At 41.0% G+C, this 14,517-nt stretch overlaps 1 protein-coding gene across 1 annotated transcript in view; it reads right to left on the reverse strand.

Annotated features, from left to right (window-relative positions):
• Positions 1 to 2,619: 2,619 nt before the first annotated feature.
• LOC138853786 (cell adhesion molecule Dscam2-like) overlaps positions 2,620 to 14,517 on the reverse strand; it is a 122,516-nt gene continuing 110,618 nt past the window's right edge. Inside the window, exon 14 of the mRNA XM_070092577.1 lies at positions 2,620 to 7,773. Within this exon, the coding sequence (XP_069948678.1) occupies positions 7,506 to 7,773 (268 nt within the window). The 3' untranslated portion in view covers positions 2,620 to 7,505. The remainder of the gene's footprint in view (positions 7,774 to 14,517) is intronic.

Here is a 14,517-nt window from a genome sequence, read left to right on the forward strand (position 1 = left end):
TCTTCCCTTCCACTCCCTGGCCCTTCTTTGCAGGCTGATAGGACCTTAGCATATTTCATATCTCCTTCCTTCCTGTTCAGCCTCTCAGCTTCGTATGGTGTGTCTTCTCTGGTCACTACCCCTGAGACTTGCTTCAGCCTGTTTACCTCAAATTCTAGGACCTTTACCCTGGCTACTGCAGTTTCGACTTGGGCCTCCCAATTCTTCGTCTCCTTCTCCAACCTCTCTTCCCATTTCACAGAGAGCTCTTTCTCCATTTTTTCAGAAAGCTCTCCTAATTTTCTCTCCCATTCTTGCTCTATCCTTTTCCACTGCTCCTCCATCCATTCCTCCCTACCAGTACCATTGTCATCTGATCCCTGATTCCTGGGAGTCCCAACCATTTTTTTTTTTTTAGTAAAAGAGAAAGTGAAAAAGAAAAAGGGGGAGAGAGTGAGAGAGAGGGAGAAAGAGAGAGAAGGGGAGGGTAGGAGGGGAAAAGGGGGAGAAAGTGAGGGAGAGAGGGAAAAGGTAAGAGAGAGGGGGGAGTGACAAGGGAAGAGAGGGAGAGAGAGAGAAGAGGAAGAGAGAGAGGAAGAGAGAGAGGGAGAGGGAGAGAGAGGAAGAGAGAGGAAGAGAGAAAGAGTGAGAGGAAGAGAGAGAGGAAGAGGGAGAGGAAGAGAGGATGAGAGAAAGGGGAGAGAGAGAGAGAGAGAGAGAGAGAGAGAGGAAGAGAGAGGAGAGGAGAGGGAGAGAGGCGGGGGGGGGGGAAGGAAGGGTTAGAGGGTCACTTCACAGGAAGGTGTGAAATCCTGTATATGGGTGTGTGTGTGTGTGTGTGTGTTTGTGTGTGTGTGTGTGTGTGTGTGTGTGTGTGTGTGTGTGTGTGTGTGTGTGTGTGTGTGTGTGTGTGTGTGTGTGTGTGTGTGTGTGTACCAATGGTGTAGACTCGTTAAGTTATAGGCTTGGTTAGTTTCATTATCCCCACACCACATTTCATTTTAAATGGTGGATTTGCATGTCTTGGCTGATATGGGTCATGAGTTCTTGGTACGCGGACGATCAGTGAATCATTATTTCGTCGTCTATAATCAAGGTGATGCGGGATCAAAGGAACTAGAGGGGGCGGGTAGAATGCTTGTAGTAGCTTCAAGCAACAAGTGACCGCCTAAAAGAGAGTCCAGGTTCTTAAGCGGGTTCATAAGTTGTGCTGGAGGCAGCATATACCCACCTTAAGCCTCTGGTGACCTCTTCGAAGGTCACCAGAGAACCGAAGAGGTAGAGTGCACCAGCAAGTGCTGGACACTATACATGCAATAGGTCAGCTAGATGCCTCGAAGGCATCAGAGCCAGACATTAATGCAGTTCTCTAGAAACAACCTCTAACCTATCCTAGTGCACAACACTAGGATGGCACCTCCAGAACCGACTTAAAAAGGGGTCGCAAAACTGAATGTTTAGAGCGTGAACTGTAATAATGGAAATGGAAGAACCGGCAAAAACACCAGAGGAGTCGATTGCTTCTCACGGATCTGCCGACAACCTCAAGTAATACTTCCACCATTCCAGGTCCTGCAAATGACCGCACGATGTCTCATGGAGGATAACATTGAGAGACTATCCACCACAAAACTACCAAACGAATTAGGCCGAGAGTGATACCTTTCTCGTTCTGCCTCGGAACTGAATCTCACAAGTGAGTAAAGGTCCTCACTAATGAAACCAAATGAAGTTGGAGAGATGGGGAGTATTTAGATTCGATCCGAGAAAGAGGAGAAAAGATCCAACTCCTCAGATCAAGAGCCCCTTTGTCACTACAGTGATATCCCAATGAAGAGATTTATTTGGTATAAAGTAGCATATGAGCAATGGGCGGAGTAATTTATTAATGTAGGATATCGCTGCCAACGGACAATTTGTGGAGAATGTTACTTTTAATATTTCTTGTGGAGTTAACCTGGGAAGCAGAGAGCTCCGTGGAGGCTGCTTTCTTGAAGAATTAGTTCCAGTGTTTCTCCAGTCATGTAGTGTAACAAGACAGGATTTCCTGGGTACGTGATGGGATCAGCACTTTTAACATGTTTTCATTAAGGTAATCAGTCCATCGGTAGCCTGAGGGACTGATTACCTCAAACTACTTATCTTCCACCGTTCTTCTCTGTATTGTACTGAAGAAGCCACTGGCTGGCGATACATTTCATCAAAAAAGATTTCCAAATGTTGCGCATTTTTACATAACATTCCTCCTTTTCTTATACCTGCAGTTGTTATAATAATTGAATTTTTGATACCTGGCATATTTTTGACCTTTCACTCAGAGCTACCAGTCAGCCAGAGTGTTTCTTGTGGCTTATTGTAGCCACTATTAAGTATTTCTCTATTATCGTCATCTCATGTTGCTGTAGTTATGCTTATCTAATGTAATACTCTAACACAACACTCAACTTATCTCGTACATACATAACTCAAATTATTCTGGATAATTTTTTTTTCTGCTGGCAGTAATATGCAGTATTGATCCACGGGTCATGAAGCTACTCTCTCGCTCGCACAGCCAAGTACCATAAATCTAATTTTAAATGATTTCCGTATAACGTTTCATCGCGCCATTTCAACAATACAGGGAAAATCAATCAGTGATCTAAGTATATACTTTATTTACTTTTTATACAGAACATAAAAATTTGCTGGACAATGGTGGTGATGGAATATTACTTCACAAAGCTTCGTGTTCACACCAGTGGCATGAACACTCTTGAACATCTATCACAGCTCTATAGACCTTACACATTGAAGATTTGTGAATATATAATGAAGAGTAACGGGTAAAACATTAATTTCTACAATGGATGACAACAATAAAAGTTTTTTTTTTAATGCTGCACATCAATACAAATGTATTTAAAGAAATGTGATAACATTATGTAGAGAGCGTCAGCTTCTCAGCAGGTGTTGGCAGTGTTACCAGCGCCTCGGCTCTTGGATCTCGCTTGTCTTTAGGTCGGTTCTGGAGTTTTGCCCTTCAGGGGTAAAACAGTGCATGACTGCCTTATCAGTGGATTTACACCATTGTAAGGGATTAATTCTCTTCAGTGTGTCCAGACTTTCTTTCCTCGGTGTGTGTGAAGATCCTTCACCCACTGTGTTAAAAGTCTACCTCGGCGTGTCAAAACAACTTCCTCGGTGTCGACTCTTTCCTCAGGTAGCCTCATAAGTGTCACAGGATTTCATTAAGCCAAAGGTTTTTCTTGATTTTATTATATTAAAGCATCAAAATAAACCCCGAGATTCGAACACAAATCGAAATATACACACAAATAAATCTTTCATTCCAGTGTCACAGTTCTGTTTATCTTCTTGGTATTTAGTATTGTTCAGTGGACTGGGTAACGAGCCTTCAGTAGTGATTATCTGGTTGTGTAATGTTGGGCTACATGGGTCCCATTTTTCTGTTCGTGATTCAAAAATTTTATCGCTTCTGGTAGATTATTTCGTTTAATGGTATCAGTTTATTTTTTTTATTAATGGACGACACTCTATCCTGACCTAAACTGAGAAATCTGCTGATTAACAGTCTGTGTCGTCCTTCAGTGAAGATGCCTTAGTACTGGTGAAGGGTTCTTGTACATAATTTTAAACAAGATACTTTCTCGAATGGACTGTCTTAAATGTGGTGACTGTGTGTGTGTGTGTGTGTACGTACCAACAATAACCGGCTACTTTAAACTAAAATTCGATGCTTTGTCTCTTGCCTGACCCGCCTACCCTTTGTGTTAGACCAACGTCTCCTAAAGACTGTTGGTGTTGGTTATTATGTTGTGGGTTATAAAGTCGTAGCCTCGGAAGTTAAATCGCGGGAGCACCTTTTGTGTCCCTTTGTGATATATTAGTGTTAGTCTCGTACATTTTTTATACGAGTTTATCCATCGTCCATTTTTCTTAATACCCATTTTCTCAGCACTTAACAGATAATTGCAAAGCAATTAGGATTGCTGATATTAAACTGGTCAAAACCTGGTGATCCTTACAGAGGAATATTTCGCTGTCTTATAAGCTCTGTGCATCTAGTAAGGATAAAAAAAGTTAAAATGAACAAGTTCTTCCTCAAAAAATCAATTATATTCTCATCGACTAGAGAAACAAAATGCATTTTTTAATTAAAAAATTCTACCAAGTACGTTTGAATTAGATTATTAATTAACGGTTACAATCGTAATCATGAATTTTAAAGAGGTGAACCGGTAAGCCAGCGGAAGTCTTCTGTCAGATGATCTAAAGCTCCTGAGGTATGACATTATATGACTAAGACCCTCGTTAGGAAACACTTGTGCTGTTTTCTGACAAACATTATACCTACCTACGTTTGATTTAGGTGGCTGATTCCTTAGGAAAATCCCCAGAACTTATAAACACAAACATTATAACGAAATGAACTAAAGTTTGATGGAGACTCTGTCTCCTCTTCTTTTGTGGGTCTCCTCATGGATATATATATTATACACACACACACACACACACACACACACAATATCCGTAGGAGTCATACTGCGCCTGATGATTGCGAGGTAACCAGATATGCAAGCAGGTTCAGATTCTTGGATCAAGAGCCCTTCAGTGTAATCAAGGCACCCGCTTTAAAGGGATGAAACTTCACCCGAGGTTTGAGTGACCTTTATCACTAAACCACAATATTTCCCATTATGATCACTGTGTACCATGTAAAGCGCAACTGTGTCACCGTACTCACACAGGCTTAGTTTTGTCAACATTTCAATATTTTAGCCTTATTAACTTCGCTTGGCAAAAAAGCATATTTATATTCTGTATATTTTTTTTTAATTTCTCATTTAAATGTATGTAGGTATCAGATACACATTAATATTTCGCTTTTTTTTTGTCTAATGTATTTTGTTTTTTCTTGAGCCTGTTAGTGTTAGTAATATCTGTAGACGTATGTGGCATTGTTGATTATTACCAGGTTTACCTGGAATTTACCTAGAGGGGGTTTCTGGGGTCAACGCCCCCGCGGCCCGGTCTGAGACCAGGCCTCATAGTGGATCAGGGTCTGATCAACCAGACTGTTACTGCTGCCTTACGTCAGAGGTACAATGACAAGCTTCTCCAGGTGTTAAGATGGAGAAAGTTCATACTGGGCGAGGAAGCCTTCACATACTGAGCGAGGAAGTCTTCACATACTGGGTGAGGAAGCCTTCACATACTGAGCGAGGAAGCCTTCACATACTGAGTGAGGAAACCTTCATATACTGGGCGGGGAAACCTTCACATACTGGGCAGGGAAACCTTCACATACTGGGCAGGGAAACCTTCACAGCGGAGATTACTTGTGGCGTAAGCCTTTTTACCGAGGATAAGTACATCGAAGGGTAAGATACTGTCCCTTACCCTACTGGTGTTGTCCCTTGCAATGATTATAGATATTGCTATCAACCTGCAATACAATAGAGGAAAAACAAGACATCTGCCAGAACACAGCTGACGCTAAACATAATGTTGGCCATTTATCAGTCAATTTATACGAAGTATTAAGCTCTCATGATAGTATTTGAACTCGTAAGTAAATCATTAGTAAAGTCACTTGGTGCCTCATAAAACGGATATTTAACACCAGTTTCTATGTACAGTCTGAGTTAACTTTGTACACCAACAAGATGGCACAATTACGGGGGAAGTTGTTCATTGGACCGATAGAAAACAACGATAAATATTGTTCCATATACAGATACACAGTGTTTCTGGAGATAAGAACATGACAGTGTTACGCAGCACAATAGATGGGAACAAATATCAAGATTCTGACTGACACACAAACACGCACTGGAATTACCCCCACTGATCTGTCCCACTCAATGTGTTCTGCCCGGGGTGTTCAACATAGGGGTCGAGTAGTTCATTTGTTTATACACAATGTTCATTATAGTGAGGAAAAAAACTTCATAAAAAGACGTATTTTTCGAAAAAAAGTCAATCTTGCCACAATTTTTTCACGATTATTTCACTCTGAAATAATCTTACATACTGTTCACCTGTCTGATCTAATGACACTGATCATCATTAGAGATTCTGCAAGAGATAAGCTATACTTGTTAAGCATAATCTTTTAGCTAATTTTTCTTATTAAATGCTGAACTAAAATCATTCTAGTTGTGAATGACTTTGATTTATAGATATAAATAATTGTAAATGCATAAAAGTGTAATACGAGTCGATTTATTCTCATAAATTTGCCTCGTGATTTACATAAGCGAAACAATCTTCAAGGACAAGTTCCCAATTTATAGGTTATTTTTAAAGGCTTTAAATATAATTTTTTTTAGTAACCATTTTCATAACTTCTCTCGTTTTCTTTTCCATGATCCCACTCAATGACAGCGATCTCTCCAGGAAGAAACGTTATTGGGACATTATGTGGCTCCTTGGAGAAATGACCTGACAGCCCTAGGGGCAGGCATCTGGGATCCGATGCAGAGAGAGAGAGAGAGAGAGAGAGAGAGAGAGAGAGAGAGAGAGAGAGAGAGAGAGAGAGAGAGAGAGAGAGAGAGAGAGAGATTGATCGATCGATCACGTATTTATAAAAGTCCCTGGTGAGACAACAGGGACACCCTCTAACGGAAGAAGCCAGGGGCCGGCTTCTGGGAGAAACTCTACCATAGGGAACACTCCCATCTTTCATGACACCATCTAAGGGGGGAGACTACCCTTTCTATATAAGTTCCTTAAAGAACCTAACCTAGCCCTTACACAGTAGCCACAATGCATATCCCTCACACAGCGGTAGTGTTCCATCATTTGTTTCCCCTTCACACGGCAGGAGGGCTCCAGCACTTGCTCCTCACACAGCAAGAGGGTCCCAACACTTGCTCAGACACGAGGGTCCCAACACTTTCTCCTCACAAAGCAAGAGGGTCCCAACACTTGCTCAGACACGAGGATCCCAACACTTGCTCCTCACAAAGCAAGAGGGTCCCAACACTTGCTCAGACACGAGGGTCCCAACACTTGCTCAGACACGAGGGTCCCAACACTTGCTCAGACACGACGGTCCCAACACTTGCTCAGACACAAGGGTCCAAACACTTGCTTTCACTCGTCCTAAAAAGCTATGTTCAAACACTTGTTGGCACTGCACGAGTTCCGACACTACTCGTTGACGCAGCACGAGTTCCGACACTACTCGTTGACACAGCACGAGTTCCGACACTACTCGTTGACGCAGCACGAGTTCCGACACAACTCGTTGACACAGCACGAGTTGCGACGCTACTCGTTCACACTTCACGAGTTTCAACACTACTCGTTGACACTTCACGAGTTCCGACACTACTCGTTGACACAGCACGAGTTCCGACACTACTCGTTGACACAACACGAATTCCGACACTACTCGTTGATACAGCACGAGTTCTGACACAACTCGTTGACACTACACGAATTCCGACACTACTCGCTGACACAGCACGAGTTCCGACACTACTCGTTGACACAGCACGAGTTCCGACGGTACTCCCTTACACAGCGATGGAGTAATCCAACATCTTTCCCTTGAACTTGGCGTCACTGTAGCGTCGTGGAGGCGGCAGAATGTCACGGTCACACTCCGCCTCACTCACCTCTGGGGGCTCTTTGTTTGGGCCTCTTGGGTTGGGGCGCCCAGAGCCTTGGCCGGCCCCGGGATACGACGGAGGAAGGGCAGCAGAAGGCGCCGTCGGGGCCGCCGCCGCCGTCGCCGCCGCCGCCGCCGCTGCGTTCGCCTGGCCCTCCCCCATCACACGGGACCTGCGGAGGAGGCAGGGGCGTGAACCTGGGTCCTCACCACCCCAGGGACGCGTCAATACAACTGTATTTGTCAAGAGTTCTACAGTTCTACGGCAAGGGTAGGGCAGGAAAAAATAAGGTGTACACAAAGCAAAAAAATATTGTGATTACGCTTAAGTGTACAGCAATCTAAACACATTCACAAGTGTATTCATGCATGCACACATGTGTATATGCACCCACACGTGCGCATGCATCAGTTTTTATTTATTATAATTAAAACGATTGCACATGGGTGTGCCTGCATATATATATATATATATATATATATATATATATATATATATATATATATATATATATATATATATATATATATATATATATTTATATATATATATTGTTGTCGTGCCGAATATGTCAAATTGTCAATTAGCAAGAACTCACTTAAAATTAAGTCCTTTCTAAAATTTTCTCTTATGTATAAAGATAGAATTTTTTCATTTATGTTAATATAAAAATTAATAATTTTGTACCGAAAGAACCTTAGAAAACTTGCCTAACCTTATTATAACAAGCACAATTTAATTTAGCCTAATCCATCTAAATATATTTTAGATAAGTTTATAATAATTTAATAAACAAACACAATGAAATTTTTTCCTTACGTTCAGAATGATTTTTGTGAAATTATTGCAAACATAAATTTTCACTTGCATTACTCGGCAAGAAGACCGTTGCTATTTAAGCCAAAATAGCAAGTTTTACCTATTCGGCACGGTATATATATATATATATATATATATATATATATATATATATATATATATATATATGTAATTTCATAGTGTTTATTAAATTATTGTAAACTTGTCTAAAATATATTTAGTTGGATTAGGCTAAATTAAATTGCGCTTGTTATAATAAGGTTAGGCAAGTTTTTTAAGATTCTTTTGGTACCAAATTATTAATTTTTACAATAACGTAAATGAAAAATTATATCTTTAAACATATAAGATAAAATTTTAGAAAGAACTTAATTTTAAATGAGTTCTTCCTAATCGGCCAATTTTACTTATATATATATATATATATATATATATATATATGTGTATATATATATATATATATATATATATATATATATATATATATATATATATATATAATCACACACATCCATGTACAATCATTTAAATTATAATAAATAAAAACTGATGCATCTATTCTTTGTAAGCTTTTCAATGTCTGGCAAAAATACTGCAAACTCCTGTTCTGGGTGACTGTGAAAGTGATGACTATGACAGGGCTGAGAGCGACTGTGAAGGTGAAAACCGTGAATGGGAAGAGTGTGAAAGTGACAGCCTGTGGCAAGAAGAAAGTATATACCCTCATCAAGAAGGTAAGAGACTGTTTAAAAAAGGTCAAAATAATCATCGTAATGGGACTATTAGAACGATTAATGCATTTGGCATTTCCATTTCGTCTCTTGATTACCTTTCGGTACGTTTATTACCCCCTCCCTTCCCCCACCTTCCCTCCACTGACGTGCGTATACGTTCATTCCCTTGACACACGTTCATGACTGGCAGCAAAGTTGAGAGTCTGACCAACCTCTTAATTATCCCTCAGAAAGCCAACATTCTCAGAGTTATGTCATGTAAATGGACATAAATGCAACTAATGTGACATTTCACTGCGGCAACGTTTCGCTCTCCAGGATCTTTGTCAAGACAAGGTATACTTAAACATTCGCACCTCTCTTCTAGAAGGGATACTTGCCATCACATTCCTCAGCGGTGAGATTTTGCGAGTCTTTTTAACAGCAGTATTTGTATTCAATGTGATTTGTCAGTGGTCTAAATCGGACCGAAACGTCTTCATAAGCTTCTCTCTATGTGTAGATTATTTATGTTCAGTGTGTTATGTTCGTTGTTTTTACTGATAATTTTATGCTTCATTGTTGATTTTGTTTTTGCTTTTTTGGTTATAAGCGCTGAGTTATATGGTCAAAATGTTTCATAAGTGTCAACACTACTACGTCTCACCACAGGTTAATAATATTATGTAACACAATTTTTGTTCCTGGCAAGTGTTATTTTCCAATTTCTTTTATTGCAAAACAATAGAAAATGCCATAATCCATTTAAACTTCGCTTTTGTGGCTTACAGGATGAATTTTTGACAAAAAATTGGGTAAATTTCAATATTTTTTGCTGGTTTTTGGATGTAAAACAAAAACATAAATAAAATTTATATATATAAAATTTACACTTTATTTTAAACGTTCTGAAACATATTTACAAAGCTAAAATTGAGCAGTTTTTCTAGATTTGCGAGTATGCAACAAATCACTTTCCCGTTTAAATCCCCAAATGTATTCTCCCATCATGTTTTCATTATATGATCCCTGATATGTGTTCAAAATCCATTATGTCTTGGTGGAAGCGCTCCTTTTACTCCTCTGAGTATGCTCCCACATTCTCCTTGAAACTGACAAAATGAACATCAAGGATACGGTCCCGAAAGGACATCTTACAGCCCATCTGACCATAGCTTTTTACCAAGGTCTCAACAAGTTCCACACAATTGTCAACCTTGTTGTTGCCCAGAAAGCCCTGTACTACAGCAACAAAATTCTCCCAAGCTTCCTTTTCCTTCTCTGTGAGCTTCTTTGGAAATTCTGAGCACTCGGTGATTTTCCTGACTTGTGGTCCAGTGAAGTTGCCAGCCTTCACCTTTGCCTCAGATAGCTTGGGAAAGATGTTTTGAAGATACTTGAAGGCTACAGATTCTTTATCAAGAGCTGTAACAAACTGTTTCATTAGCCCTAGTTTGATGTGTAATGGAGGGAACACAACCTTCTGAGGATCCACCAATGGTTTATGTTTGATATTAAGATTTCCTACTAAGAACTCTGTCCTTTGAGGCAGTACTTCCTCTGGTAATGTGCTGTTCTGTCTCTACTATCCCAGAGACAGAGATAACAGGGAAACTTGGCAAAATCTCCTTTGAGTTCCATCAAAAATGCCACCATTTTGAAGTCTCCAATAAATTCCCAGCCATACTTATCATAGTTCAAAGCTTCCAGTAGAAGTTTGACACTGTTGTTGACCACCTTAACATGCACTGAATGAGCCAAGAGAAGAGATGGTTACTTGTTCCCATTGTGCAGAAGTACTGCTTTTAGGCTTCTGGAGGAGCTGTCAATGAAGGGTCTCCACTCATCTTGATTGCATGCAATTCCAATTGCATCAAACAGGCTTGATACATCATTAGAGTAGCACAACCTCTCTTCATTAGCGAAGAAGCTTGAGAAATGTTTTCTATGGCTTGTCACTTGCACACTTTCAGCCACCAAGTCCCATTTCTTGAACCTTGAAATCAAAAGTTTAGCATTTGACTTTGTCAAACCAAGATTTCTGATAAGGTCATTGAGGTCTGTTTGATTTGGGTAGTAAGGATTCCTCCCAACAGCTGCATCCGTGAGATCATAGTCTTGTTCACTGTGCTCTTCATTTTCTGATTTGCTGCTGTTCTTCTACTGACGGTTGACTTCATTCTGGAGGTGTAGGTACAGGAAGATCAGCACTGTGTGGTACTGGTGCAATAGAAGAGGGAAGGTCTGGATAAGAAATAGCAGGTGCATTTTTCCAAGTTAGACGTTTGGAAGGATCCACCAGACAGAAGTAGCAGTTGGTTGAGTGATCTGTGGGTTCACACAATATTCTAGGAACAGCAATATTCATGGCTCTTTTATCTTCTCTATACCATCCTGTAAAAGAACAAAAGAATTAGTTTCTGTTACATATATTTCATTTAAAAAATGTTCCTATTCAAAATTTTATCCTTCATATAACTAATGACTTTCTTACCTTCTAATGTTTTCTTACAATGTTCACAAGCAACATGAGACGCCCAGGTCTTGTCTTGGTCCTCAACTGGCATGACAAAATATGCTTTGTAAGCTTCACCCATTTTTTTAGATGCTGTTACAGAGAACTTCTTTGCTCTTGTCTTAATGAATTGACCACATATGTAGCAGAATGCATATGGAGAATGATTGCAGCCTCTTGATGCCATTTCACTTCTTCTGATGTGTCTTCTCAGGCAGCTAGAGTTAAACTGAATGCTGGTTTGTGAGCCCCTGTTTTTATATTTGCCAAACAAAACCCTAGAACATAATAGTTTTACATCAGTCTTTCTTGAAAGTGTTGAAGAAGTGTCCTGACCACAAAAGCAAGGTTCTGGGTTCAAATTTTTTTTTTAAATTTTGTTTAGTTATAAAGAATTGGGAAATGATGTTGATTTCTCAGGAACACGACAGAAGTGAAATTTTGTTACACAGTGTAATCTGACCTCAGTAGTACGCTGAGAGGATTGATGTGTAATTTCGATCAGGTCACAAGATACTTGCCTGCTGTCACCTGACACTTTCCTGCTGTCACCTGGCACTTCCCGACTGCCACCTGACACTGCCCTCCTGTCACTCGTCACCATTATGGTGTCAGATCTGGTACATTAAAAAATCGGTAACGATTAAATAGCAGATTTTTTCTTTTATAGCTGCAGTCTATGCACTTGTAAGAGGCAAACGTTAGTTCAGTTTCTGATTACACTGGGTAACTAAAGTATAAATCTAAATATTTACTTTTAATACCTTCCTTTTCAAAACGCTGAATTTCAAGGAGCTAAAAAGCATTACTTTTTCCATGTTTATGTTTACATTTATTTCATATCAATTAGCGTCAGGTTGATAAAAGCAAATGGTTTAAAAAAAATCTCTGGTCCCTGGAGGACGGGGTTGTAGCGGGTGAGTGAGGATGGGAGATCAAAGGCTGTGTAGATCTGTGAACGGCACTTGACAAAAGGTGTGTGTGTGTGTGTGTGTGTGTGTGTGTGTGTGTGTGTGTGTGTGTGTGTGTGTGTGTGTGACTAGCCTATTGACGACACCTCCCTCTTTCCCCTCTTCTCTTATCCTTCTTTCTTCAGCCCCTCTCTCTTTTATCATCATTCCTCTCGTCCCCTCTACCCCTTTTTCTTTCTCAACTCCCCCCCCCTCTTACCTCATCGCTTCTTTCTCCCTTTTCCCTCCACCCCCTTTCTCGTTCACTGTCCCCCCTCCCACACACACACAGGAGAGAGGGCTGGGTGGCTTGCCCTTTCTCGGACTGCTGAAATCATTTGACAAAGGACACAACAGAGACTAATTCAGAAATTAGAGGAAAAGGTAAGATTAAAAGGTAAAGTTCTCTCGTGGGTCAGGGAGTACCCGAGTGACAGAAGGTAAAGTGCTCTCGTGGGTCAGGGAGTACCCGAGTGACAGAAGGTAAAGTGCTCTCGTGGGTCAGGGAGTACCCGAGTGACAAGGTAAAGTGCTCTCGTGGGTCAGGGAGTACCCGAGTGACAGAAGGTAAAGTGCTCTCGTGGGTCAGGGAGTACCCGAGTGACGTAAAGTAGTGCACCTGTGCAGAAGCTCGAAAAGATGCAAAGGTCTGAAATCAAACTAATACCAGAACTGAGAGGAATGTACTGTGAAGAGAGGTTGAAGGAACTGAACCTGACCACTTTGGCAGAGAGGATGGACACGAGTACAACACAAAATCATAAGATTAATTGATAGTACAGATACGGATAGACTGAATTAAATAGGACCAGGATCAAGGGACACAGGTGAAGCTGCAGACACAGGTGAAGCTGCAGACACAGGTGAAGCTGTAGACACAGGTGAAGCTGCAGACATAAAACCATAGGAATGTAAGGAAGTATTTTTTTCTGATAGTTGAGAAGTGGAATGACATGGAGGAGGGAGATGATAGGGGCAAACTTAATACACAGCTTTAAGCGTAAACATAAGACTTAAGAGGTCGACAAAGCTTATAGCACAGAAACTTTAAGCTCATAAAAGGAAATAGATGAAAAGTTGAAAATAAGTAGCAAAGTGAAGATAAATAGTTTTGAAGGTGGTGACTTAGGCCAGTGTGGAACGTGGACGAAATGTTTTGTACGCTGCTCTTCTCGGCACCTACATTTTTATTTCTACTAATTTTTAGCTTTTATCTAATTATTTCCAGTTTACAATTATCTTTATCCGAAAGTTCGTTGACCAGTTAGAAGCTGGGTGACGAGCCAAGACACACACACACACACACACACACACACACACACACACACACACACACACACACACACACACACACACACACACACTCATACACACACACACACACACACACACACACACTCATACACACACACACACACACACACACACACACACACACACACACACACACACACACACACACACACACACACACACACACACACACACACACACACACACACACACACACACACACTCATACACACACACACACACACACACACTCATACACACACACACACACACACACACACACACCTCGACCGCGACAGAACACAAGAAGAAAGGACTACACTGAAAGAGAGGGTACAGAGACGCAAGGAGGAACGAGAAGCAATGAAAATGAGCAGGACCCAGACACAGGAGGAAGGGCAAACACACCCCACAGAATCTCCCACCAAAAGACTCCACCCGCGACATTCCCAACGCAACTGAGCAACCTATACTACAACCCACTCACTGTTCCCTCTGCCACCAACCCCCATATCACAAACCTCACCCCAACAGCTGTCCCTTATGGGCATTCTGACCCCACCCCCATCAACACAAACCCCACCTACACCACAGCCCCATATAGGCCCCCACCAAGGCTCTCGCTC

Source organism: Cherax quadricarinatus, chromosome 40, assembly GCF_038502225.1.
Source record: "Cherax quadricarinatus isolate ZL_2023a chromosome 40, ASM3850222v1, whole genome shotgun sequence".
NCBI lineage: Eukaryota > Metazoa > Arthropoda > Malacostraca > Decapoda > Parastacidae > Cherax > Cherax quadricarinatus.